This window comes from Scomber japonicus, chromosome 9, assembly GCF_027409825.1.
Source record: "Scomber japonicus isolate fScoJap1 chromosome 9, fScoJap1.pri, whole genome shotgun sequence".
NCBI lineage: Eukaryota > Metazoa > Chordata > Actinopteri > Scombriformes > Scombridae > Scomber > Scomber japonicus.
The window spans coordinates 15,886,623-15,913,355 of NC_070586.1; the positions used below are offsets into that span (position 1 = coordinate 15,886,623).

The 26,733-nt window shown below is 40.4% G+C and overlaps 1 protein-coding gene across 3 annotated transcripts in view; it reads left to right on the plus strand.

Moving 5' to 3' along the window:
* The window catches only part of rasgrf2b (Ras protein-specific guanine nucleotide-releasing factor 2b), a 47,763-nt gene that overhangs the window by 15,138 nt on the left and 5,892 nt on the right, over positions 1–26,733 (plus strand). The window contains exons 4-20 of one of the 3 annotated variants that reach the window (XM_053325119.1): positions 3,242–3,331; positions 3,504–3,640; positions 4,916–5,032; positions 5,196–5,275; positions 9,102–9,295; positions 9,427–9,536; positions 9,628–9,746; positions 10,959–11,119; positions 11,228–11,294; positions 11,767–11,903; positions 12,378–12,460; positions 12,787–13,035; positions 14,553–14,645; positions 16,084–16,571; positions 18,295–18,420; positions 19,167–19,256; positions 19,736–19,842. In XM_053325119.1, the coding sequence (XP_053181094.1) occupies positions 3,242–3,331; positions 3,504–3,640; positions 4,916–5,032; positions 5,196–5,275; positions 9,102–9,295; positions 9,427–9,536; positions 9,628–9,746; positions 10,959–11,119; positions 11,228–11,294; positions 11,767–11,903; positions 12,378–12,460; positions 12,787–13,035; positions 14,553–14,645; positions 16,084–16,571; positions 18,295–18,420; positions 19,167–19,256; positions 19,736–19,842 (2,448 nt within the window). The remainder of the gene's footprint in view (positions 1–3,241; positions 3,332–3,503; positions 3,641–4,915; positions 5,033–5,195; positions 5,276–9,101; positions 9,296–9,426; positions 9,537–9,627; positions 9,747–10,958; positions 11,120–11,227; positions 11,295–11,766; positions 11,904–12,377; positions 12,461–12,786; positions 13,036–14,552; positions 14,646–16,083; positions 16,572–18,294; positions 18,421–19,166; positions 19,257–19,735; positions 19,843–26,733) is intronic. The other 2 variants (XM_053325121.1, XM_053325120.1) reach the window with 2 other exon arrangements.

Here is a 26,733-nt window from a genome sequence, read left to right on the forward strand (position 1 = left end):
AAGATTTCCATAATATCAAAGCCCATATCCTTAACTTATTACTTAACTAACAGGTTATGGTAAGGATATAGGCTTGTGTATCCTTTTTAAACATAAGATAAGATAAGATAAGATATTACTTTATTAGTCCCAAAATATTATCAATATTTCACTGAAATTATTATCTTGTTTATAACTGCAATGACAAATAGCTCCTTCTCTATCTCTCACTCACTCACTCACTCACTCACTCACTCACTCACTCACTCACTCACTCACTCACTCACACCCTTACACCCTCACTCACACCCTCACCCACACAGTAATGTGATTACACTCTTGCCATGAATCATCTGAAAAGATAAACATGAATATATACACATTCTGCAAATAGTATGCATTGTGTGTGTGTGTGTGTGTGTGTGTGCGTGTGTGTGTGTGTGTGTGTGTGTGTGTGTGTGTGTGTTCTCACAGCAGTGTTTATGGCAGCAGAGTGTAGGAGGAGAAGCCCACTGTTCAATAAAGACAGCCCATCAGATTCCTTACAAACTGCTGCCAAACCATTACGCTTATCGAATGCAGCATGTTTCTGTCCTGCCGTCACGGTGCATAAATCAGACTTGCACTCTCAAAACACAAAACAAAAATGACCTCTACAACGCTGTTAATCAGAACTAATTGCAATTCTCTCTCACACAAACACAATAGGAGGTCGTTATTGGTTTATGGTAATACAATCAATAGCTCAAATCTTTGTGAGCTTGTCCTCTCACTTTGGGTTAGGGTTAGGGTTACTCAGGGATCAGGATCACTGTCAGACTGCTGAAAAAAAGCTTGAACATGAGTTAGATATTAGGGCTCAGAAATAATTCAATATTATTGTTTACTGTGTTATATTGAATTCTATTGTGATGATATTATTGTACTATTATCAGTTAAAAAAATAATCTGGTCCAAATGAATGAGTCCAAGCAAATTGTAGTTGAAAACTAACAAAATAATTTCTCATTTTTGTTACGAGTTTGAAGAGTCTGTCTCATCAACACTTTTGCATTCATGTGACATTTAATGATATGCAATATTAGAACAATCATTTTAGTATCATGAAAATAATTTTGACCATCCCAGCCCAAGTTATGTTGTCTCTGTGTGCATGTACAGTATATATAGCACTTACAGATACAATATAAAACTGACTCCAGAAGTAGAAGCAGGTATTCTTTTTTAAATGATGGTTCACTTTACACTGTAATTTACCTGCAATTTCAGGAAAAAATTCCAAACAATTTCCTTGAAGGTTTTCTTGAAGGAACTGTGTGATTTGATCATTTTAATACATGGGGGAAAAGAATAAAATAATGCTATATTTAACCACAGGTAAAAAATACAGTACCAGTCAAAAGTTTGGACACAGCTTCCCATTCATTTAAATGAGAAAGTGTAAACTTTTGACTTCTACTGTATGTTTAGCTGAGCTGCTGTGTACTGTCTACAAGACTAAAATATTACCTAAAAGTTTGCCAGTCTCAAATTATTCCTATAATTATCACCAAATTACGTATTTCTTTAAAAGAAAATATATCCAAGTAAAACATTAGGAACGTTTAAAAAAAAAAAAAAGAAAGACAGATAAAGTACTGTATGAAATTTGGCAGCTTATCACTGAGTGTCTCTGTTGTATCAGATGGAAAGTGATGTGATGTCAGGTGCTGCATAGATGACCAGCAGGTAAAGAGAGACAGTGATATTCTTAATGCACAGTCTGGTGCTTGGTTGATATTTAATTCTTGGCTGTGCAGCAGTTGGCCCCAGGGGAAACTATTTGCACATTGGTCCAGCTACTAACATCTCCATAAATCACACCTCCACTGCCATTTCCAATTCTGTCTCTGCTCATCTGTGTCAATAATTGCTTTTATAAACATTTAGCTTATGTAGGCTATTTCTGTCTTTGAGAAGAAATAACACCATGTTTCGTGGATTTGCCCGTCTTAGTTGTAATTCTCCCTCGGAGCAACAAGTGTGGTTGTCACGTCGCTGCAAGCTGTGATTATATCTCACTGGCAGGATAGAGTGAGCCTTGTGTTAATGAAAATGCTAACGAAAGACATTTTATATTAGGAAACATCTGCCTGTGTAATGGGGCTGCTCATGAAAAAAGGATTAGAATTTGAGAGCCAATGTGCAGCGTGGTGATCCATCTCATTAAAACATACCCTTGTTTGTTTGTTTGTGTGTGTGGTGCTCAATGTTTATGAATAATTAAACCTACTAGCCAGTGTAACTGTCAACAGTTGGCAGACTAGTTCCTCTCTTCTGCCATTTTCACGATGGCACAAGTGAAGAAGAAAATAAAGATGCAAGTGTGTGGCTTGAAAAAGGGTTTGGATTATTCTTTTATGCTTTTTCTCCATCTGTGATAAACTGATGCTGTCAAGAGGCCTAAAGGTAGAACAAATAGATAAAGTAATACAGTACTTGAGCCGGTCTAATCCACTGCTCAGTTGATTTCTGCACAGGAGACAGTGTTGCCTTTTATCAGCTTTGTTTGAAGTTGGTCAAACCCCCCCCCCCCCCCCCCAGTTGAATAACATGTCCTAGTTTGGTATCTACCTGACTTATTCCCTCTATGTTGTCTCATGTCTCATGTATACATCACTTTTCAAACCTGGAAGATGACATTAAATTTGTGGTTGGCTTTTCGTACCTCCAGCGAGGAAATGTCACATGTCTAATCTGTCTGAATATGGTCACTCATGGCTGTAAAAATGATACAAGAGAGATGACGTAATTAGAAAATATAGATCTATAAAAGGCTGATGTTATGGTTTCCATTGATAGTTTTATGCTAGAAAAGGGAGCACTTTCAGCTGCAGAGGATTATTCTTTGTCTTCAGTTTCTCCCCGTGTCCTATTCTGCACAATAGATGATCAGGCACATATAAGCCTTAATTTGGTTACAGTTACCAGCTGATAGCAGCCCTCTCCCTTCTCTGTCTGCCTGTGTCTTTCTGAATGAATGCATGAGATTGTCAAAGATGAGGAAGTCTGATGTCTATCTGGCACAAAAACACCAACAGTTCACAGAGCACACGCTGCATGACTATCACATATAATCACACAAATGACTTTTAGTACCTTTTGCAATATAATATCCTCACTAACTGTATGACTTATCACTGGTGTACCATTGTTATAACTTAATGTGATTTTATCAACCATATCATACTAAAATATTTTATGACTGCATTTTTCTTAAAAGATTATAGCTCTGAACAAAACTAAGGAGCGGATGCGTCCTTACCATGTCAACCATGAAACTGAAGACCCAGATATTAAAAAGATCAAAAAGGTAAATAAACTCTACATGCTCATATTAGATATATTTTAAGTTCATGTGATTTTGTTCACTGTAAACTGTTTTCTCCACTTTTGTTGTTTTAATCATTTGATATTTTTTGTGTGCATGTGTGCGTCATGCATCCTTTTTAAATCTTTTTTTTTTTTTTTTTAAATCTGCTCAGGTCCAGAGTTTCATGCGAGGCTGGCTGTGTCGGAGGAAGTGGAAAATTATTGTTCAGGACTACATTTGCTCTCCACACGCTGAGAGCATGAGGAAGAGGAACCAGATCGTCTTCAACATGGTGGAAGCAGAGACAGAGTATGTTCATACAGTATGCCTGGAGTAGCAGTACATACGGTAGAAAAGTCATTATTGTCTTTGCAGTGCATAATGTCTCACTTACTGTAGACCATAGGTCAGGTAAGGATATTCTGTATGTGTCATACGAATTGGACAATAAGACTGACTGATATGACGATATACACTTACTGAGCACTTTATTAAGAACACTTGTGCAATCCAATAACATGGCTCTGTCATTTACAAAGTTTATACATTTTAAGTTTTTGTTGTCAGGAATGTGATTATTCTACCTATTCTACTATGTTTATAATTTAGCTCTATGTCCCTTTAGTAGTGCAGCAGATGCCCTGAGGCTTTTCTGCCTGTTGAAGACTGGAGTGAGTGGCAAGAAGGACAGAGAAGAAGCTTCAGATGTGTTTAAAGATGTCTTGAGAAACTGTTGCTTTCTGTATTGACTCTGTTTGGATAACAGTAGTAGGCAGTGGTATAATGGAGTGTACTATATGAAAAAGTGTTCCTTAAATTTTGCCTCCTTCATATAATGGGGTGGACAAAATACTTTTTATAAGATTCTTAAAAAGTGTCATTTATGGCAGAGATGTTGTATTGGATACTCGGTGAGTGTATGTTGTTTTTGTTTTACCATTAATACTGATATCATTTTAAAATCTCTTGTATTATATTATACTGGATTTACATAACTTCTGTATTCTCGATTTGTCAGGTGTTTATTTTTATGGATGAGTGTTTTTATAGAATTAAATGGATTTTAATTTAATTACAATCACAAAATGTATCCCAGATTGTCAGGTTTAGAGCAACCTCCTCTAATTCAGTTAGGGCAAATCTATGATGTCAAGGGTTTTAGAACTGTTTTTAAAAAAAAAATCAAGATCAAGTAAAGCTGTAGTGTATGGAAGTGCATTACAGTGCATTGAAGTTCAGAAATAGTGACAGAGCTGAAAGGCACTGGCTAAATCTAATATTATCAGAAAAAAACTGGTCTGAAACATTCAGAAAAGACCATTAGTAATGGGAATATAATGGGCAATCAGGAAGATACATTTGCTACTCATTAAACTCATATTATTGTCCTCATTGAACATATTTGCTCATATATAGTACAAGTTAAACGTTTGGACTCAATTTCTTGCATAGTTTATATTTAGGAGAAAAATGTAATATTCTATTTTGGTGGGTGGGAGTGCTTCCCTTACTAGTTTATGGTCATTATGATCTTGGTGATACATTTGATTAATTTTGTTTCTCCTCATGTGTCTGTGATGGCAGGTACGTCCACCAGCTCTACATCTTGGTCAACTGTTTCCTCAGACCTCTGAGGATGGCTGCCAGCTCAAAGAAGCCCCCCATCAGCCACGATGATGTCAGCAGCATTTTCCTCAACAGGTGTGTTTGCCTGTGCACATGTGCTTGAGTGTGATTAACAAACATGTTATGTCCATCTTTTCTTTTAAGCAAGATGCTAATTATGTAGAAGAATTTCAAAAAGAAAGCAATAAAACTGCTTTTGTCATTGTGTTTTCACACTGTGTTTACACTGTGTCTGCAGTGAGACCATCATGTTCCTGCATGAGATTTTCCACCAAGGCTTGAAGGCGAGGATAGCGAACTGGCCTACCCTGGTGCTGGGTAAGCTGTTGCTCAACCTCACACATTGCACAAAATACAGCAAGACACACGCTGCAGCCACTCAGCGACATCAAGGTCAGGTTTTCAGTTTGTTTTGTTCAAACGTCAGCCTTGACGTCTTACTGCCCCATTCACACACATACACACACACGCTCATTTCCCTATCTCAGTCTGCAACATGTATACTCATTGTGTTGACAGACAAAGACCACCCAGACCAGAAGGCATCCCACTTTTTTGCCTCCTAAAACAGAAGCCCCCTTGACAGATAAGAATCACCTAGGAGACAGACTGCTGACAGACACTGCAGCAAATTACTTGTGACAAATTCAAGAAGAAAAGGGTCGACTGATTAAACATTTCGTCCTTATCTGACATCCTGCTTCAGGCTAATATATATTCCTAATCAACAATATGTTTTACAACAAACCGATTCTTTGTCTTATTATTAATATTGATTTTGAGCAATTTAGCCTCAAGCACATCCAATATCCCCAGTATAATCAATGCTTTTTAAAGCTGTGCTTTGCTTTTCCTTGCATGGTTTGATACTTTTATCTCTTTGAGAGCATGGCCATTGAAAGACCTGATGATTGAGTAATTAGGTTCTCTGCAGTAAAATAGGAAGCATCAGCTACATCAGATGCTATTTCAGAGTGCCCCATAAATGTTCAAATGAGGTTTTCCTCATTCACTGGAAAGACTTTGTAATATATCTAACTCAATTATGATGCCCTTTAAACCAATTGCTTGTGGTCTACTGTTGGTTTGCACATGACTGATAAAGTTACTGGGAAGCAGTCACTCACAGAATTAATAAAGCAGTGATTTATGAGTGTATTATTATTATTTATCAGTAGTCAGTTTCACAGCTGCACAGTTTTGAAATGACCCTCCTCATTTTCGTCTAACATTTGCTTGGTTTCACCCCTTTCACCGTCTGCCTCCCTTGCAGTTTGCTCGACCATTTTGAGTCTGACTTGAATGAATTCATATTAGGAAATGAGCCGTGCACTGTGCAGGAAATTGTATTTCCTTTGTTTTGACCATTAATCTTTAAACCTCTGTCTTCTGCCCTCTCATTGCATGTAAGTGCACAGCTCTGCAGCAAGCTACACATATTGCCAACAAAGATTGAAGACAGCAGTTGGCCTTTTTATGCGTTTCTGAAAGTAATTGTCAAACAGTGAAAACAGTATTGGACAACAACAAATTCAATGATGAATGAGGTACCCCAAATGAAAGTTAACCTACGTTATTGTAAAAATGAATTAGCTAATGCAATAACTGGTTTCATATTAGTAAAGACTAGAAGACAAGTTAACGTTATAGCTATTAACAGTCAAATTGTTCCTAATTGCAGGAACAAACAAAGTATGTCCTCAGATAATATTACTCTAGTAAACATCTAGTGGACATTTCTATGAACCATACAACTAATCTATTAATCAAGAAAAGAAATTGACAGATTAATTGATCATGAAAATAATTGTTAATTCCAGCCCTACAGGAAACAGACTGTAAACTAAATTCTACAAAACCACAATCAGTCACAAAACACAAACACACAGCACAAACACAAAACTGTCTGTGCATAAGACAAGGCAAGGCAAGGCAGCTTTATTTATATAGCGCATTTCATACCCAGGGCAACTCAATGTGCTTTACATAAAAACAAAACATTTCACAGAAAGAATTGTACGGTGGCCGAGACCCGCCATAGCTGCAAATAAAAGTAACGCTGCAAACAAAAACAAACGCTGCTGCAAATAAAAAGAAATGCTGCTGCATATAAAAGTAACGCTGCAAACAAAAACAAACGCTGCTGCAAATAAAAAGAAACGCTGCTGCATATAAAAGAAACGCTGCAAATAAAAAGACACACCGCAGCAAACAAAAAAAACCGCTGCAAATAAAAACAAACACCGCTGCAAATAAAAGAAACACCGCAGCAAACAAACAAAAAAAAAAACACCGCAGCACATAATAAAAAAAAACCGATGCAAATAAAAAAAAAGCCACAACGGAAGTGGATTACCGGGGACTGTTTTTGCCGAAACACCGGAAGAAGAGACAACAACAACAGGACTACGAATTGGAAAACTAACTAGAAAGTTTGATCCTCCCCAAATGAGAAAATGAGCGCTCCCCCTCAGTTTGTCACCGGCAACGTGAGGAACATCCTCAAAGCCACATAAACATTAGGGATGACTAACTGCAAACCAAACACCAATATGGTTTTCAGCATGTTTGAGGGTGACTTGTCTGTTTCAGCCAACATGGGGATGAGGATCGGAACTGCAACACGCTGTTCCGCCTACGGGACGGGTCGGAGGTTGGGAGGTAGCCACAAGTCCTTCTGAATGTTTTAAACACCAACCCTTAAACATATTTATTCATGCCGTACATTGTTAGAAAGCATAGGTTCTCCTGATTCATTCAAGACCACTCACAACTTATATGGTTGCTCACAGCCGTAATAGTATTAGCGATTGGCTCGGCTAGCCACTCAGCTAAAGTAAAAACAGCTATAATGCCTACATACCTTCAAAGTCTTCCCTTTATCCACAACGATCATCTTATGACACAGGACTTTCTGTACAGCTCGCCAAGTATCCATTCTTGTGAAATATGAAATCCGTTTCCATAACATCGAAATACTTTCCTCAATATGTCCATGTATTTAGTCCAACACGTAACGTAATAACACACTCTCGTTAGTGGTCTCCCCGTGTTAGCCGAAGCTAACAATACACCGGCATTCTCCAGTTCAACTTCAAACCTGGGGCTACATCGCCTGACAAAATAACACATTAAAAAGTACATGTAGCGATCCAATTCGTATTCCTGTTGTTGTTGTTGTTTCTTCTTCCGGTGTTTCGGCAAAAACAGTCCCCGGTAATTCACTTCCGTTGTGGCTTTTTTTATTTGCATCGTTTTTTTTAATTATATGCTGCGGTGTTTTTTTTGTTTGTTTGTTGCGGTGTTTCTTTTATATGCAGCAGCGTTTCTTTTTATTTGCAGCAGCGTTTGTTTTTGTTTGCAGCGTTACTTTTATTTGCAGCTATGGCGGGTCTCGGCCAAAGAACATAAAAATAATACAATTAAAAACATAAAAACAAGAAAACCCAATAATAGAAAAAAAATAAAAACAAAGTACAGAAAAATATAAAGAGAAAAATAAAATAAAAACTAGACTAAAATAATTCTTCGTCAAGATTTGTGGCCTGGATAAAAAAATGTCTGTCTGAAATCACTCCCTATTTACTATATAGTGCACTACATTTACCCATTTATTTGAGTGTCTGAATGCTGAGTGTGTAAATATATCCACTGTCTAATGCTCTCAAATATCTACGATGGAACTGTAAAAGTAGTTCCCATCGCATGTACACTACTTTCTGCTAACAATCCTACAAAGCAATACTTCACATTTTAAAGATATGAAAACTGCCATCATGCATTTCTACAGCTGACAGCGATGACACAAAATGATGATTAATTTGTGCAAAATCTTGATCTGCTGCTCACTATTGGGTCAATTATTTAGTGTCTATTACATAGGGAGTAGTAAACAAGTGAGTAAGGGGTTGATTTCTGTCACTGTCTTAGTCACAGATCTGTCAAAAGAGAGGATGTAACAATGCCAGTTAGCTCAACTGTAATTGCAATGGATCTGTGCCAGCAGGAGTAAAATAGCACCAATATGTTCATCTCAAACTGCTGGTGGCAGAATACTTGAGAAATGCTATGCTGGGCTTTAAGCCTCTATGTATATGTGTATGTGAACATTTACTGTATGTTTTCTGTTTTCTGTTTTGTTTAGCTGACCTATTTGACATATTGCTGCCCATGCTCAACATCTATCAGGAGTTTGTGAGAAACCATCAGTACAGCCTCCAAGTTTTAGCCAACTGCAAGCAGAACAGAGACTTTGACAAGCTGCTGAAACAATATGAGTCCAATGCCGCCTGCGAGGGAAGAATGCTGGAGACCTTCCTCACATACCCCATGTTCCAGGTAAACTCCGGCACACGTGTGCTCACAACTGTCAATGATTTTCTCTATTTGTCCTCTCCTCACCTCTCTTTTACAAATTTTTCAAATATGTAAATATTTTTTTCTTTCACTTTATGCCCCTCTCACATAAGATTCCCCGCTACATCATCACTTTGCATGAGTTACTGGCACACACACCTCATGAACATGTGGAACGCAAAAGTCTTGAATTTGCAAAGTCCAAATTAGAGGAACTGTCCAGGTATGTGTCTGCTTCAGAATAAATACCTTGCCATCATATGCCTTGATATCTAATACTGAAAGTGTATTAATTTGTTTATTTATGTGACCAGAGTAATGCATGATGAGGTGAGTGACACAGAGAACATTCGGAAGAATCTGGCAATCGAGAGGATGATAGTAGAAGGTTGTGATATCTTGTTGGACACCAGCCAGACCTTCGTCAGGCAGGGTGAGTCTTCATCAGTTCACAGCACTGCTCACGAGGCAGAAAATCTCTGGAGGTTTTTCTGACAGTAAGACTATTCTTTCTGTCAACTGGTGTTCTGAGTGCACAGATGTGGTACCTTGGTGGAGCTCAGTCACTGAAACATGAAATGATCTGCTGTACTAATACAATCTATGTGGGGAGGTTTGGCTCTCTGTCAGCTTTCCTGAAAAAACTGTGGTTCCACAAATTTGTATCACACATCATTCTGAGGGATAAAATAAACTAGCATAATTTAAAAAGACTTTTCAGCAAGAACCGTTCTCATTGAATTAGTCCCAATGTTGTACTTGTATTTTGTTTAACACATTTCATTTACAATTTCCTATGTGAAACCACCAGATTGAACCTATGTCCCTTTACTTAACAAAAGACTTGTGTCATAGTAGTGAACATATTTTTAGTATATTGATGCACTTCCAAGTTTTCAATTACATTTAGCTGTCATGGAGTTTGAATAGATTTAATGTGAACAGCTTTGGATAAAAGCATTTGCTGAATGAATGTAATGTAGATTACCTGTGACCACAACATTGTAATGTAAGTCTTCATATACAGTGCCACCATTCTGTCAAACCAACTTTTAGAAAACCGTGTCCTTCTTGATCACCTTGATGTGTTCTTAATCATGAAGAGCAGTGTTAATTACTACAATGCACAAAAACCTAATTTCAGCTCTTCCAGATGGATCTCAGATTAATCAGAACCACCTATGCAGATCAAGTCAGAGACAATGTTCTATTTAAAGTGCAATGGTCTTACTGAGTAAACATAAAACAGTACCTGTTAAGGGATACGTTAAGGAACCAGACTTGTATAGCAGGAGAGCATATGGTGATATTAGTGCTACAGTTGAATTACAGGTCAGGAGACAAAGAGGAGACATAGATGACTTTTCCCAATCCAAGATTACTTTATTCATTTTAGAGATGAAATAACTGTATGATATCTAAAAGTTTTACCTTTTTTGCCCATTTTAATGATCCCCACCATTGTTTTTTCCTGACATTGCTCTGCCAGGTGCACACACAGAGTACATGTGTAGAGAAGTTTTCAGAAATGCAATTTTTTCCACGTCTATTTTGTGCTCCTGCAAAAGCTTAGTAAACACAGCCCCACAGCTTAGTGTCAGCTTAATGAAATGTAATGTAATCCTGTGACCCTCCTGCTCTGCAGGCTCTCTGATCCAGTTGCCGTCAGTGGAGCGAGGGAAGCTGAGTAAGGTTCGTCTGGGCTCTCTGTCTCTGAAGAAGGAAGGGGAAAGGCAGTGTTTCCTCTTCACTAAACACTTCCTGGTCTGCACACGCAGCTCTGGGGGGAAACTGCACCTTCTAAAGGTGAGAACACCTTTTTTCTTCACTAGTTGAACCAGATCTCAGTTAGGAAATTCATTTGAAATTGATGCCAATAAACTGTTGTGCATATTTTCTCCTAAACTTTTGCAGCAAGGTGGAGTTTTGTCCCTTATTGAATGCACACTCATAGAGGAACCAGATGCCAGTGACGAGGAGTGTAAGTTTCCTACATTGCTAAGGCAGTCCATAATTGCAGGCTGCTGTCTTATTGGCTCATTTAGGCCCCTCACCACTTATGGAGGTTAATTAGGTGTCAGATGATAAGTATCCAGAAATTACTTCCCTTTAAATATCAGATGTTCACCCCTTTAAATGTCAGGTTATGATCTTTTCACATTCCAGGTCCATTTTTTTCAAGGATTAATTTAGGAAATGGGGAAATTAACGAGACGCTCACACATAAACACCAGTGATGAGACATACACATGCATGTACACACTGTATTAAACACACACTTTGATACTTAAGATTCAGGGGTGTGTGTATGGAGATAGCAGGTCCATTTAATTAACCTGTTTAGCTGCATATGTGTGTATATGTTTGTGTGTGAATTTGACTATCATCATCATCATGCAGAGGTCTGCTGCACTGTAGATAATACAAATGCTCTATTTTCCTTCATTTTACAGCTAAGGCTGGCGGTCAGGTTTTTGGTCAGCTGGATTTCAAGCTTGTTGTGGAACCATCAGACTCACCTTCATTCACTGTGGTGTTACTGGCTCCATCACGGCAGGAGAAGGCTGCATGGACCAGTGATATCAGCCAGGTAATACAAAGGTCACACATACACACACCCACAACCAGACAAACACAGAATAACAAGAACCTCCAAATAGCGGGAGAATGTCTCCGCTGGGCATTGAGAAGGCTTAGTGATAAGTAAACACACACATGGGTGCAGCTCCCCAGGGGTTCAGTTCAGCTCACTGCCTCAGTACTTTACAAACAGAGTAGCACCATACAAGCATGTCAGACTGGATTTATTCTTCTAAGAACAAAAAAACAATGACAGTTTTAAATGGGGTATATTTCCTCAATCCCTTAACAAAAAGACGAAAATAATTTTAAGACAAGTCTCAGCATTTGTTTGGCTGATGGAAGCACTTAGACAAATAAGAGTGAGAAAGATGATTTAAAAGTAAAATATCAGTATTTTCTCAACATGTCTTACAACATCACAGATTCAACCTGTCATCTGCTTTTTTTCCCTCTTGTCTCGATTTTCTCTCTGTTTTTGCAGTGTATAGATAATATCCGCTGTAATGGCTTGATGACCAGTGTGTTTGAGGAGAACTCTAAAGTCACCGTGCCTCATATGATCAAGTAAGTGTGTTAGTGTGTGTGAGAAGAGGAACACCATCTCTTCATGCCAGTGTTGTAAAAACATAGTTGACAAAGTTGTGTTGATCTACAATTGTTGTTTAGGTTGTATGTTTTGTATTATGCTTTTTTTGCATTCATTTATGCTGTTGTTGAAATCTGACATCTACAATATTCTTTGATACTTCTGTTTTTAGCCTCCTTCTTTGAGATGTATGGATGTTTTTTTTTGCTTAATTTTGCTCAGCTACTTTCATAACCTTTTCCTTGTTTACCAGTCACCCATGCTTGGTTATGTGTGTGTATGTGTGTACGTGTGTATCCATCAGATCCGATGTGCGTCTCCATAAAGATGATGTTGACATTTGCTTCAGCAAGACGCTCAACTCCTGCAAGGTCCCCCAGATCCGCTACGCCAGTGTGGAGCGCCTGCTGGAGAGGCTGACCGACCTGCGCTTCCTTTCCATAGACTTCCTCAACACCTTCCTGCACACATACAGGATCTTCACCACAGCAACAGTGGTCATGGACAAACTGGCTGACATCTACAAGAAGCCCTTCTCTTCTATTCCTATCAGGTCGTTAACTTCAAATATGCAAATGTACACACAGACAAAAAAATGGCACAGACACAAATGTTGATGGAGGCAAAGCTCTGTATAATGTGTATGCACAATGCACCACAGAGGCAAAGGCACATCATAATTGCACCTTTACAAATATGGACTCCATAATGTTTTTAATGAGCATGAATGTGAATTTGTGGGTGTGTTTGCACATATATCTGAATCAAAGATTTGTCTGTGTCTATGTGTTTGTGCAATGTGCAAGAATGTGTGTAGGCTTTATGTGAGTGTGTTTGGAGTGGTTATTAGTTTCTAAGTCTTTTCTAATTCTGTGAACAATGTAGTCAGACGTGAGTCCGTGTTTTGGACTCAGGAAGCAGCTCACACTGCTATCCGTAAGGTTAAATACATACTGGCTGAAATACATACCAGTCTGTGTGTGGACACCAGCAGAACAGATGCTTCAACAAAGTTTTTGGCACAGTCATAGGAATTTATTGTGTGTCAGATGAGGAGTTTCTCTCTCTCCTTTTCCTGTGCTCTATCTCTCTCTTATTCATCTCTGGCTGCATCACAATTGTCTGTTTTGACTTTTTCCTTGGCTTTACTTAACTTAGCTTTTCAACTGGAAGCCCCCTCTTTTCCTCAAGTTTGTATGTAAAGCCTAGCTGACCATGGCTTGTGGCCTCTGGGAGGACTCATCCATGCACCAGAGCTGTGCAGAAATAACGTTTTTAAGGGCTTAACTTGAACAGATCTGCTTTGATTTGGCCCTTAATGTCACCGCAGACGGACACATGAGAATCTCAAGGGTTCTTTTTGTCAACCTTTTGTTTCTTTTATTTTATTTTTCCTTCCCTCTCCAAAAAGACAGTACAGAGGTTTGTAAAGAGGATAATGATATAATGCATTCTAAGAGTTGTTATTATTTGGAAACCTTTTTAACCTTGTGTATTTATATTTTAAGACTCTTTTATTAGTCATAGTTTAGTGGTTCTTTGTCCACGTTTTATGTTGCAGATATTTATTGTAATGTGTTTTAATCAGCATGTGTTGGATTGGATCATGCTTTTAAAGATAATTACAATTGAACCTCACTTCTTGAACCTAGAACTGAACTGCACCCCAAATGCCTCCGTTTGATTGACTCAAGAGCCCCTCGGGTTTTGTATTTTTGTAGCTGGAGGTGTGTCTCCTCAAACAGCTGACTTTGACTCAGCTCTGTGTGCCCTTCTGCACTGGATTTTTCTACCATGTGTCAATATCTGGGAGATTGAACATATACTTACATGTTCTCTCACTCACACACTGCCTCTCCTCCTCAAGCACACCTTTCCTCCTCCTGGAAATTCATTTATCATCCTCTCATCATCTTCTCTCAAACCATCTTCCAAATCTGTCACATTTCCCACTCACATTTTTCATTTTTCATTGTTCATGTCTAAATCCAGCCATCACAACCATCCATGTAACTGTTTTTTTCCCGTGTCATCCATCCCTCTGTCTCTTCATGTTCCCTCCAACTACAGGGCACAGTACCACTCATATGACCGTCTGTCCATCTCATCCATCTGTCCTGACTACAGTCTGAAGATCAAGAAGATAGCCATGGATCAGTCCAAGTAACCAACTCCTCTCTCTCTTTTTGTCTTTACTTTCTGTCTCTTTCACCCATTTTCTTTCTTTTCTTCTTCTTCCCCTCTGGTCTTGGTAACTGATGCATGACATCTCTCCGTTATCGATCTCTTTATATGAATGGACAACAACAACTCATGGGGGTTGCAAGTGGAAACGTTTTAGGTTAATGTTAAGCATGAATACAGGAACCTGCAGCCAGCGTGAAGCATGTTTTCTCGCTGTAGCATCACTTCCACAAGGCTTTTTCTCTCTTTTTACTCACATTGATGCTTTTTGTCATTCCTAGACAGTCAGTTTTGTTTCTCTCTCTATGAGTATCCTCTGCTGCCTGTCTCTTCTTCTTCCACCGTTTGCTTCAATATTCTTCCTCTTCTCATCTAATGTATTCGTATGTTTCTTTCCTTCCTCTGTCCTCCTTTCATTTTTTTCTCTTTCAATCTGGGATGCAATTTGTTCTCCTATTTCCTGCTGAATAACAGGCTTGTGGGAATAAATGATGGCTGTGTTTATCTATGCATGATTACACCCCCTTTGATGTAGTTCTCTATGTCTGTTCTCAATTTAGGCATATAATCACGTACCAAAATAATAGTAGACTGTAGTCAGTAAAGGTGTTTGATGCTCACATCTATGTTGGCAAAACACTTTTAGATTAATATAAGCCCTTTCTATACATAAAAAGGACCCACAATTTTAGGATAATCAATTATTTTTAAGGCTAAACAGTGAACATTTCTTGACAAAACCCAAGTCAGTCACTTGACTTCAACCACACTGAGCATGTTCCACTTGCTGAGGACCAGACTGAATAGAAAAATCCACAAAAAGAAGCAGTTACAATGAAGACACTTAGTGTGTGCTGATGCCCGTGGGTCGTACGTCGTCAAGTACTTGCAACCAGATATTGTTTAGGTTTATATCAGTAACTTTTTCAATTGCCTTTCTGGCCCTAAAAATGGGGAACCATGTACAGTAGCAATTCACAGTTAATCTGATGTGAATGTAAACACCATTAAAATAAAGTTGAAAGAGAACTTTAACTTTAGGCTGTGTCACTGCCCTAGTTCTTTATGGCTGCACTGAATGTGCCCTTTCATTATAAGTCACTTTGGATATCAGCTAAATGCCCAACATTTAACATTTAGTGCCTTAAGCTGACCCAGTATGCTCTAAAATCAGATGTTCCCTTAATTCTGTATTCATGCCTTTTTTTGGCCTTATACCAGAAATAACGTATATTTGGAATATAGAAAATCAATATGATGACATTCATTTGTGACCAAACCTTTTATCGCAAGCAAGATCTTCTTTTGAGCTGCTGCAATTGCACATTTACTTTTCATCCTTTTCCCTAAACTCCCTTTTTATTGCTTTTAAATCTCCTATTATTTTGCTAAGATATTGCCTCTTTCCCCCTTTCAGATCCTTGGAGCTGTTCTTCGCTACAAATCAGAATAACAGAGGTGGTGAGCACATAAACGAAAAATCTCCTCGTCTTTGCCGCAAGTTCTCCTCTCCTCCTCCTCTTTCCATCCCGTCCCGCACCGCCTCGCCTGTCCGAACACGGAAGCTTTCCCTCCACTCACCTATCACTGCTAGGGTTGGGGGACTTGACCTAACCAGTCCTCTTTCCAACTACAGCATAAACCACAACACTTCCCACTCTGCTGCCAGTAGCCCAACATCTGCCCACACCCCCCAGACCCCAACACCTCAGACACCAACCCCAACCACATCCTCTCCTCCTCCCAACTCCACCTCCCCCCCGCCCAACAATTCCAAGTCACCACAGGACCAAGTTCCTCCAATTCCCTCATCCCCGGACCAAAGTCCCTGCCCGACTGCAGAGGGCGAGGAGCTGCCAAGGATCGACCCCTTCTGTGGCAAACTGCGACGAAGCATCCGCAGAGGTAAGCTGAAATACACTAATGCTGTGCAAAAACATTTGTTCTGTACATTAGAGCATATATTAATGGTGCTACTATAATAACTGAGTTATTTAACTATAATTATTTTTATACTTTACATGTTTTTCTGTGAAACCCTTTTTTATGAGGTTTTATAAAATCTCAAATGTCTAAATACAAGCAGCCACACAGGAACTTTGACAAAATACAATTGTGTAAAAGTCTTTTTTTAAATCAAGAATTATGTGAATGTGCTTCCAGTTCTTGTCATTTTTCTGTACTTATTCCACAGACACATTACTTATTACTTTACTATTATTTACTATATATTTACTATGATTATTGTTTCTTTAAACTATAATTTAGAAAGTAACAGTGACAACAACTTTACTCCAAATTATAAAGGAGTATGTTAAGGTTTTGGAGCAAATAAAACAAATATTAAATTATTCTAATTATTTTTTGGGCTGTTACAGTCATTTGGAAAGTTGTGAAGCATTGGCTGATGATTTAAATGTGGTAAAAGTGTTGTTTTTTTTCTCACTAGTGCTTCTGTACTCTGTACAGTCTCTTTCTATGTGAAGCTGGATGACGTGCAGTTTCTTCTTTAAGTTTATAATCTACCGTACATTTCCTCTGTGACTCAACATTAACATAAACAGCCTTACTGGCATATGAAATAGAAAAGCTGGGGGTCACTCATAAAATGACACAGTGTGAAGTGTTCCCTGTAAGAGCAGAACAGGCACCTGATGGGACATCATTATCTCCTTTCATTTGTGTACTTGAGTCAGCTAAGCTGCTCAGATCTTCTAATAGTAGTGGTTAAACAGCCCTCTCAGAATGGAGAGAGATAGCGCCAGGGCATTTGAAACAGCACAGCAAGGACAAGCTGCAGTTAGACCCTCATTAGCATGTGCACACACACAATGTGCATGTGTGTGTGTGTGTTGGTGCGTGTGTGTGTGTTCAAGCGTGTGCATGTGTGACAGCTGCTAACCGCTCACTAGGAGACAAAGAGCCATTAGTGCTCGTACCAACACCAGCTACTCTCACCTCCTCTGCATACTGCCTCTCAGTTTCTTAATCAGTCAGAGTATTTATGTGTGTGTATCTATGTACGTACAATCATTTGCATATTCTCAGTCTATTGATGCCCTTTTCTTGGCTTTCCTCAGTCGTTGTACACTGAATGGGACCTCCTGAACATGTGCTTCAATGATGAAGGGCATCATCAAATGGTCCATCCTGGTCTTTCTCTTAATTTCATATTAGAAGTCTTGCTGGAATAAAACAACATATTTATTGCCAAAACAAAACCTCAAAATGCATGACATACAGTAAATAGTAGCAAAACATCATTGGTGTTGTTGAAATTCCCTTCAGACCTTTTACTGGAGTTCTAATTGAACTTTTGCCATGTATATCAAGTATGAAACATAGGCATGTGTGTCCATATGGATGCAGATACACACACACAGTACTGTATATGCAAATGAATGTACACACACATGCAAAAAATGTTCGTAGAACTATTAAAGTCTCGATGTTGTCCACTGGGTATATTGGTCTCTGCTTGGTGGCAAACCTAAGTATGATAAATTTCTTCTCTCCAGTAAAGCAGCAACATTAATGGCCATCACCATCATCATCATTATTATCATCATCATCATCATCATCATCATCATCATTGTTACTCTTGTCGTTATCTTCTATTCCTGTCTAGCTGTGCTGGAGTCAGTGTCACTGGAGAAAATTCTCCCAGAGTCTCCTCAGAGCAGTGAAGCAGGAGACATGTCCCCATGTCGCTCCCCTTCCACACCTCGACACCTCCGCTACAGACAGCCTGGAGGTTAGACTGTGTGTGTGTGTGTGTGTTTGTGTGTTTGTGTGTGTGTGTGTGTGTGTGTGTGTGTGTGTGTGTGCGTGTGTTGTGTGTGTGTGTGTGTGTGTGTGTGTGTGTGTGTGTGTGTGTGTGTGTGTGTGTGTGTGTGTGAATTTAATTGTGTACTGTACCCACTGACGGGATACTCTGCAAAGAGACATAGCCAGGCACAGATCCCTGAACCTGCAGCCTGACATCTTTAGTACTTTTATGATGGTTTTCCATGAGGTGTGCCAGCTTGAGTTGAATGATAATGATGGTAATGATAATTTCAGTTAAAACTAATGACTAGTTGTTGAAAATATTGTTGCCAACAACGCAGAGGATAGCTGTTATCGGTCTGTGACAATGATGACAATTATGTCGATGTCTGATATTGATTATTGAAGGTCTCATCATCAGTGATAATCATGATAAAGATTATAGTGAAACCAACACTTATGGTGACTTTTACAAAGCTGTAATTTCACAAAGCTGTAATTGTTATGAAAAGGTATTTTGATATAATAGCCAATGTGACATTAAAATGAAAACGTCACATAAAATACATATTTAAATGTGTGACCATTGTAATTATGGTTCATTAGGATGAAATCAAAGTTAATTATTATACATTTGTATGCACTCCTCTTGGTGATATAGGCAACAGAAATGATAGAAATTATAACAGTATTGTTGTTGCTGATGATAACTATGTGTATGTGTGTCTGCAGTCCAGTCAGGGGAGAACTCCCGCTGCTCAGTCTCTCCTGCTTCAGCCTTTGCTATCGCTACTGCAGCAGCAGGACACGGTTCACCACCAGGTACAATCACACACACACACACACACACACACACACACACACACACACACACACACAGCAGTGTTTCCATCACTTCAGAGGACATGACGTTGACTTTCATTAATTTCCTGTAGACTGTATATTGTGTTCTTCATTATGTCTGTTAGCTGTAGTTTTCTTTAAAATACATTGTATTACTATGAACTATAGTATATGTAGTTAACTCGTAGATGTGGCAAGATCACAATTACTTATCCTCACACCACGCTGTAAACAGTTTTAATGGAACTATTTCCTACAGAATTAATATAGTCATATATGAAAATGGACTGTTGATTATCCAGACTTCATCCAGTTTGGGTGTATGGACCCTTTAAAACTTTCTGGAAATTGTTTGCTGTTACTGATGCATTACTGATGCTGTTAGTAAGTAGATAATAAGATAACTCATTCTTTCTCTCTTTCTCTTTTTCTTGTTTTTGTTTACATGTTTTCTTCAGTGTTCACAAACTCAGAAAGAACTTGTGATAAAGAGTTCATCATCCGACGAGCTGCAACCAACAGAGTTCTCAATGTGTTGCGGCACTGGGTCTCCAAACACTCACAGGTCTGTCTGGTGGTGGTGTGAGCGGGGCGGGGGTTGCCTGTTTTGCTAGGTCAATCAAGTTTGTGGTCTCATTAAAGCAGGTGTCTGATGCATTGTCTCTCTGCTCCGCTGCTCTCGCTCAAGCATGTAAACAACCATATGCACACAAACACACACCGAATATTATTGCTGTATCAGATGAGTAACCAGCTCCATCCACCTCATTCCACCTACCTACTCCTCTGCTAAACAGTGGTGCCTCTAATGAATTGAATATCAAGGTAATTGCCTGACTCCGTGTTTAGAGGTCCTTCCAGTCTAACTGCATCGATCTGTTTCAAGTATTTTTCTTCAATAATATAAAATGCTGTGTTGACAGGTACGCTTTGGTCAGCTTATTAACACAGAAGCAACTACAAACACACACATACTGTATACACCCACTAACATTTTTCCTTTAGATGCCAAAGAACAAAATGCTTGTTAAAACTGACCTTTGAACAGAAGTTAAATTGAGGGTATTAAGTCTGGAAGGAAAGAGGGAGTTCAGGCAGATGGATGAATGGTTGGTGGACATGAACCATTATTGTAAGAGACATAGATGAAGATAGCAGCACGGTGTATTGAGTGTGTGTGTGTGGAGTGAGTGGGTGGTCCTCATGGAGTAGGCGTGTGTGCGTGCGGAGGTGTGTGTGCGTAAAGGTGGGCACTCACCGGTGTTCCAGATGAGGAAGAGAGAGAGAGAGTCGTTTTTGGGGAGAAGCCATAATTTTTGTTGACCGCTTTTTCACCGTTCAGTTATCACCCCTTTTTTATCAGTTTAACCCGCTGGTTTCAGTTATTCATTCATCCATCCCTGTTGTGTTGTTTATGCACAATAAATGCACCGTTTGAATACTTTAAGAGGCTGTTATCATAATTTAGTAGCGCGTCACAAATTGACTTATCTGAGGACCCAACCTACTCTCCGCGGCCAAAGGTTTATGTGTGCCGCAATATTTGTCAACAAAAAAGGCGTTTAATGAAAATCATCAAGCCGCGCAACAGGAATCAAGTCGTCACGCACCGACTAGCCTGGGAACAAAGAGCCACCACAGCTAAGTGTCACACCACGCCATCCACCTCACCTGGGAGCAGGTAGGCCTGAACCTGTTGATGTTTGTGGATCAAGCAATCCGCTGCGATTGGAATGCATTGTGTCAAATGAGGAAAGGAGGACAATGTATTAAATGGATGTTTACGCTGGTTGTATTGGCGCATTGATGGTGGCGCAACTTCTCCGTGCTTTATTGGATTGTGATGTCGGGACTTTGTGGCATAAATAAGTTGCGGCTGATGTTGTCTAACGGCCTATTGCTGGTTGAAATGCTTGGATCGAATCTGCTCTGTCAATGAATTAAATGCAATGTCTATGGATGGATTTGAATGCGTTCTTGAATGAAACGTGATTGTGTTGCTTCATACAAAATACAATCTAATGGAAATGAGTCAAATAAATGATGATGCTGAATGTTTAAACATGGAACGTGAAAAGAGGGAAATCAAACTGACGGCCAAGGCTTTGGAAAATAAAATTGAACGGCTGCAGCACGAGCGCAAAACTGCCGTTCATAAAATCAAAGACCTCATTCCGCAGTTAAAAGCGCACATGAAATCAAAAGAAAATGTAACTGAAATCCCCTCACAACTGAATAACTTGAATGCACTGCGTAAAAAGGCCACGGACCTGCACAACGAATTATTGCCACTGCTTCCCGATGATGAGGATAAAAAACAAAAAGAGTGGTTTTCCAGCATTATGGATTACAGTGATGCATTCAAGGAACAAGTGGAAAAATGGATAAAGGAAAATCCGCATGAAAACTCAAATGAATTGCCACTTCAGACAACTTTTGAACAACCAACAAAGGAAATAAATAATGAAGAACAAATGCCTGTTGAAAAAAGCAAGGATTTGTCTGATGTTGAACCCCCAGTACCTGTTGCCACTGTAAAAGATCCTCAGGATGAACTACAGCCCTGTGACAGCATCTCAAATGCAACCAAGAAGTCACGCTCACATCATTCCTCATCCTCATCTTCACGCTCATCTGCTCGCTTAAAAACAGAAGCAAATATTGCAATTTTGGCAGCAAAACAAAAGGCATTAAAGGAAAAGCATGCATTGGATGAAGAGGAATTAAAGCTACGCAAAAGAAGGGAACAGCTGGTACTGGAGAATCAAATTGCTGAGGAAATGGCAAAACTAAGTGTTATAAAATCACAAAGCGGCGTTGGTGGTAAATCAAAGTCAAAAGTTTCAGATGGGATGAACTCATACTTGGAAAAGACATGCTCAAAACAACAACTTAACATCAATGCCACCGAATTTGTCCCATCACTGCCAGTTAAACTAAGAACCAACACAATGGAAACCACTCAGGCAACTGTGAAGCCTAAAGTCACTCACTTACCCGACATACAATATCTCCCAGGTCCTTCATACATGCTGCAACGTTATTTAACGGCCCCTGAAGATCCTGTGACCAATGTTACACAAACTGAGGCATCAAAAAATGACAGTGTGCTAGACATAATGAGAAAACAAAATGAAATTTCAACTCTTTTAATGCAACAACAATGCCTCTCAGCACTCCCAAAGAGAGAAATTCCCATTTTTGATGGTAACCCACTTAAATACCATTCCTTTATTAAAGCATTTGAAAATGGAGTTGAACGGAACACCAATAACAACTGTGACAGACTTTACTTCCTTGAACAGCACACCAAAGGGCATGCAAAGGGACTAGTGAGGAGTTGTCAGCACATTGAGTCGGGCAGAGGATATGTGAAGGCGAAGGCTTTGTTGAAAGAGCATTATGGCAATGAGCAAAAGGTGGCAGCAGCATACATGGAGAGAGCTTTGTCATGGCCCACTATCAAAACAGAGGATGTGAAAGCCCTACAGGAGTACGGCCTCTTTCTGCGAGGATGCTGCAACGCAATGGAGGATGTGCAATATTTAAATGATCTGGACACACCCACAAACATGTTGGAAATCATTAAAAAACTACCGTACAAACTTCGAGACCGCTGGAGGTGCGATGCGTGTGACCTGCAGGAAAGATACAACAGAAGAGCAAGATTTACGGACATTGCCAACTTTGTGGAAAAACAGGTGAAAATCTTGACAGATCCTGTGTTTGGAAACATTCAGGACACTGTAATAACAACTAAACAAATGAAATACAAACCTCCCCCTCGCTCCAGCATTAAAGGAACCAGCTTTGCTACCACAGTGAATCGTGTGGAGAGAACAGCTCAACCTGTGAATAAAGCTGCAGACATAAAACCGCCAGGTAAGAAGATCTGTCCCTGCTGCACTGGAGGACACACATTGGATGTGTGTGCACGGTTGGAAAAAATGTCACACAAACAGAAAATCGACTTCCTGAAGGAAAATGGTGCTTGTTTTCGCTGCTTGTGTATAGGACACATTAGCAAAAATTGCCAAAGGAAGATTTCCTGCTCTAAGTGTGGTCGAAGACATCCAACTGTGCTTCATAAGGACAGTGTGGCAACTGCGGAACCGGCTGAGAGAAGCAATCAGGTTGCAGTGGAGGACACCTTGGTTTCCAGTGGGCTTACAGGGGCTGGTGAGATGGATTGCAAGCTTCCTATCGTGCCGATCCAAGTGAAGGCGAAGAAGGGCAATAAAATCATTCTCACCTATGCCTTTCTGGACCAGGGCAGTACTGCAGTGTTCTGTACTGAGAGCCTGAAGCAGAAGCTCAGTTTGTCTGGGAAGAGAGCCAACATTCTTCTCAGGACCATGGGGCAGGAGAAGGTGGTCAGTAGCTACATCGTGCCAGAGCTGGAGGTGGCAGCACTTGAGGATGACAGCTTCATTGAGTTGCCAAAAGCGTATACTCAGCTGTCAATGCCAGTCCACAAAGCAAACATACCCACAAATAAGGATCTGACAAGTTGGCCATATTTAAAACACATCTCCTTACCACAGATTGAGGCTGGAATTGAGTTGCTGATAGGAACGAATGTGCCACGAGCCATGGAACCACTGGAGGTCATCCGCAGTGAGCATAATGGACCCTATGCTATAAGGACAGCACTGGGCTGGACGGTAAATGGACCACTGACAGGAAACGGTGGAGAGGCCAATTACTGTGAGCAGCCAGTAACTGTGAATCGTGTGTCCATTGTGAATCTGGATGAACTGTGGCAACAGCAATTTAAGATGGACTTTCCAGAATCAGCTGTGGAGGAACAAGTTGGTCTGTCTAGAGAAGACCTCAGGTTTATGGACATGGTCACAAAGTCAGCCAAACATGTTAATGGTCATTACCAGGTTGCCCTGCCTTTGAAAAATTCAAATGTCAGCATGCCAAATAACAGGAAAGTGGTGGAGCAACGTCAAAACCACCTGAAGAGGAGGCTTCAGAGGGATCCAGTGTTTTACAAGGAGTATAACACATTTATTAACGATTTACTTGATAAAGGCTATGCTGAGAGAGTTCCTGATGGATAGCTGGAAAGAAATGATGGCAAGGTCTGGTACATACCGCACCATGGTGTCCACCACCCGACAAAGGGAAAACTTAGAGTTGTGTTTGATTGTGGTGCGAGTTACAAGGGACAATCTCTGAATGAAGAGTTGTTGCAAGGGCCCGATCTAACCAGCTCACTAATTGGTGTTGTGACCAGGTTCAGGAGGGAACCTGTGGTCATCATGGCTGACATAGAAGCTATGTTTCATCAGGTGCATGTGCCCCCAGATGATGCTGATCTGCTGCGATTCCTCTGGTGGCCACAAGGAGACTTGAACCAAGCACCATGTGAATACAGGATGAAGGTGCATCTTTTCGGAGCTACATCCTCCCCTAGCTGCGCCAACTTTGCCCTCAGGAAATGTGCAGAGGATTTTGGACATGAGCATAAGGAGGAGACAGTGGACAAACTGCAGCACTGTTTTTATGTGGATGATTGTTTGGTGGCAGTTGCAACGGAGGAGGAAGCAACGACCCTCTGTCATGAGCTCATGTCTCTGTGTGCCAAAGGGGGATTCTGTTTGACCAAGTGGCACAGTAACAGATCTGAAGTGCTCAAGACCATCCCAGAGCCTCGCAGAGCTAAAGGTGTGGAGCAGATGGATCTGGACCGGGAGTTTGTGGCCATTGAAAGAGTGCTGGGTGTGGAGTGGTGCATTAAGTCAGACAACTTTAAATTCAAAATTGTATGGAAAGACAGACCACTCAACCGCAGAGGCATCCTTTCTACTGTAAGCTCCATTTACGACCCCCTCGGCATGTTAAGTCCCCTTGTTCTGACAGCAAAAAGGATTTTGAGAGATTTGTGCAGAAGAGGAGTTGGTTGGGATGACCCTATACCAGAGACTGTGTCCAAAGAGTGGCTTAAGTGGGTGCAAGGGCTCCACCTACTGGACAACTTTGAGCTACCCAGATGTTTGAAACCTCTGGAGTTTGGGCATGTTATTACTGCACAATTACACCATTTCTGCGACGCTTCTGAGGAAGGCTATGGTACAGTCACTTACCTGCTATTACAGAACGAGCACCATCAAAAGCACACTGCTTTCATTATGGGAAAGGCTCGTGTTGCCCCACTGAAGACAGTTACAATTCCAAGAATGGAACTGATTGCAGCAACGATGGCCAGTCGCATGGATGTTCTGTGGAAGAAAGAGCTACACATGAGTCTTCAGGAATCTGTGTTTTGGACTGATAGTGCTTCTGTGCTAAAATACATTAACAACGAAAGCTCCAGATTTAAGGTGTTTGTTGCCAATCGTGTTTCTGAGATCCTGAAATCAACTCGCCCTGCTCAGTGGAGGTACGTGGATACAGCTTCAAATCCAGCAGACACAGCATCCAGAGGGGTTAAAGTGGAAGCATTTCTGAAGGACAGACTCTGGTTAACGGGACCTCTGTTTCTTTGTCAACCTGAATCAGAATGGCCTGTGAACCCTGAGCCTGTGAGCCATCTCCCCCCCCAGGAAGATCCAGAGGTGAAGAAAAGTGTTGTTGTCAATGCTGTACAAGCTGAAGAGGATCCCACTACTCACCTGATCCATCATTATTCCTCGTGGATCCGCTTGAAAAAAGCTGTGGCATGGTGGTTGAAATACAAGGAGTGGTTGAGGTCCTGTGTCAGGAAGAGGAAAAGGTTAACAGCCAACCAGAGTGAAGAGGGCACACGGCAACAGAGCATTGTGGAGCAAGAAAAGTGCACATTTAAAGGAGCAGTGGTTCTGGGAGCTCTTACAGTGGAGGATATTGACAAGGCTGAGTTGGCCATAATTCAGTTTTGCCAGAGAAGAAGATTTTTTGAGGAGTTCTCTTGTCTGGAAAAGCAACAAAATGTCAAGAAAAGTAGTAACCTGTATAAGTTGTGTCCAAGGCTGGAGGATGGAGTCTTGCGTGTGGGAGGACGGCTTAGCAAAGCAGCACTGCCTTTGGAGTCTAAGCATCCTATCATTCTGGCAAAAGATCTTCATATTTCTACCCTGCTACTGAGAAATATCCATCAAGAGGTAGGACACAGCGGTCGCAACCACATGTTGTCCAAGCTCAGGGAGAAATACTGGATGACAGGAGCAAGCACTGCCATTAGGAGGGTTCTGTCAAAGTGCACCATCTGCAGAAGACTCAATGCCACTCCAGTTTGCCAGCAGATGGCAGACTTGCCGACAGACAGACTCAAGCCTGATGAACCCCCATTCACTTGTGTAGGGGTCGACTATTTTGGACCCATTGAAGTGAGGAGCAGGAGGAGTACAGTGAAGAGGTATGGTGTCCTGTTTACCTGCCTTGTATTGAGAGCTATTCACATTGAGGTGGCATCTTCTTTGGACACTGACTCCTTCATAAATGCACTGAGGCGCTTTATAGCCAGAAG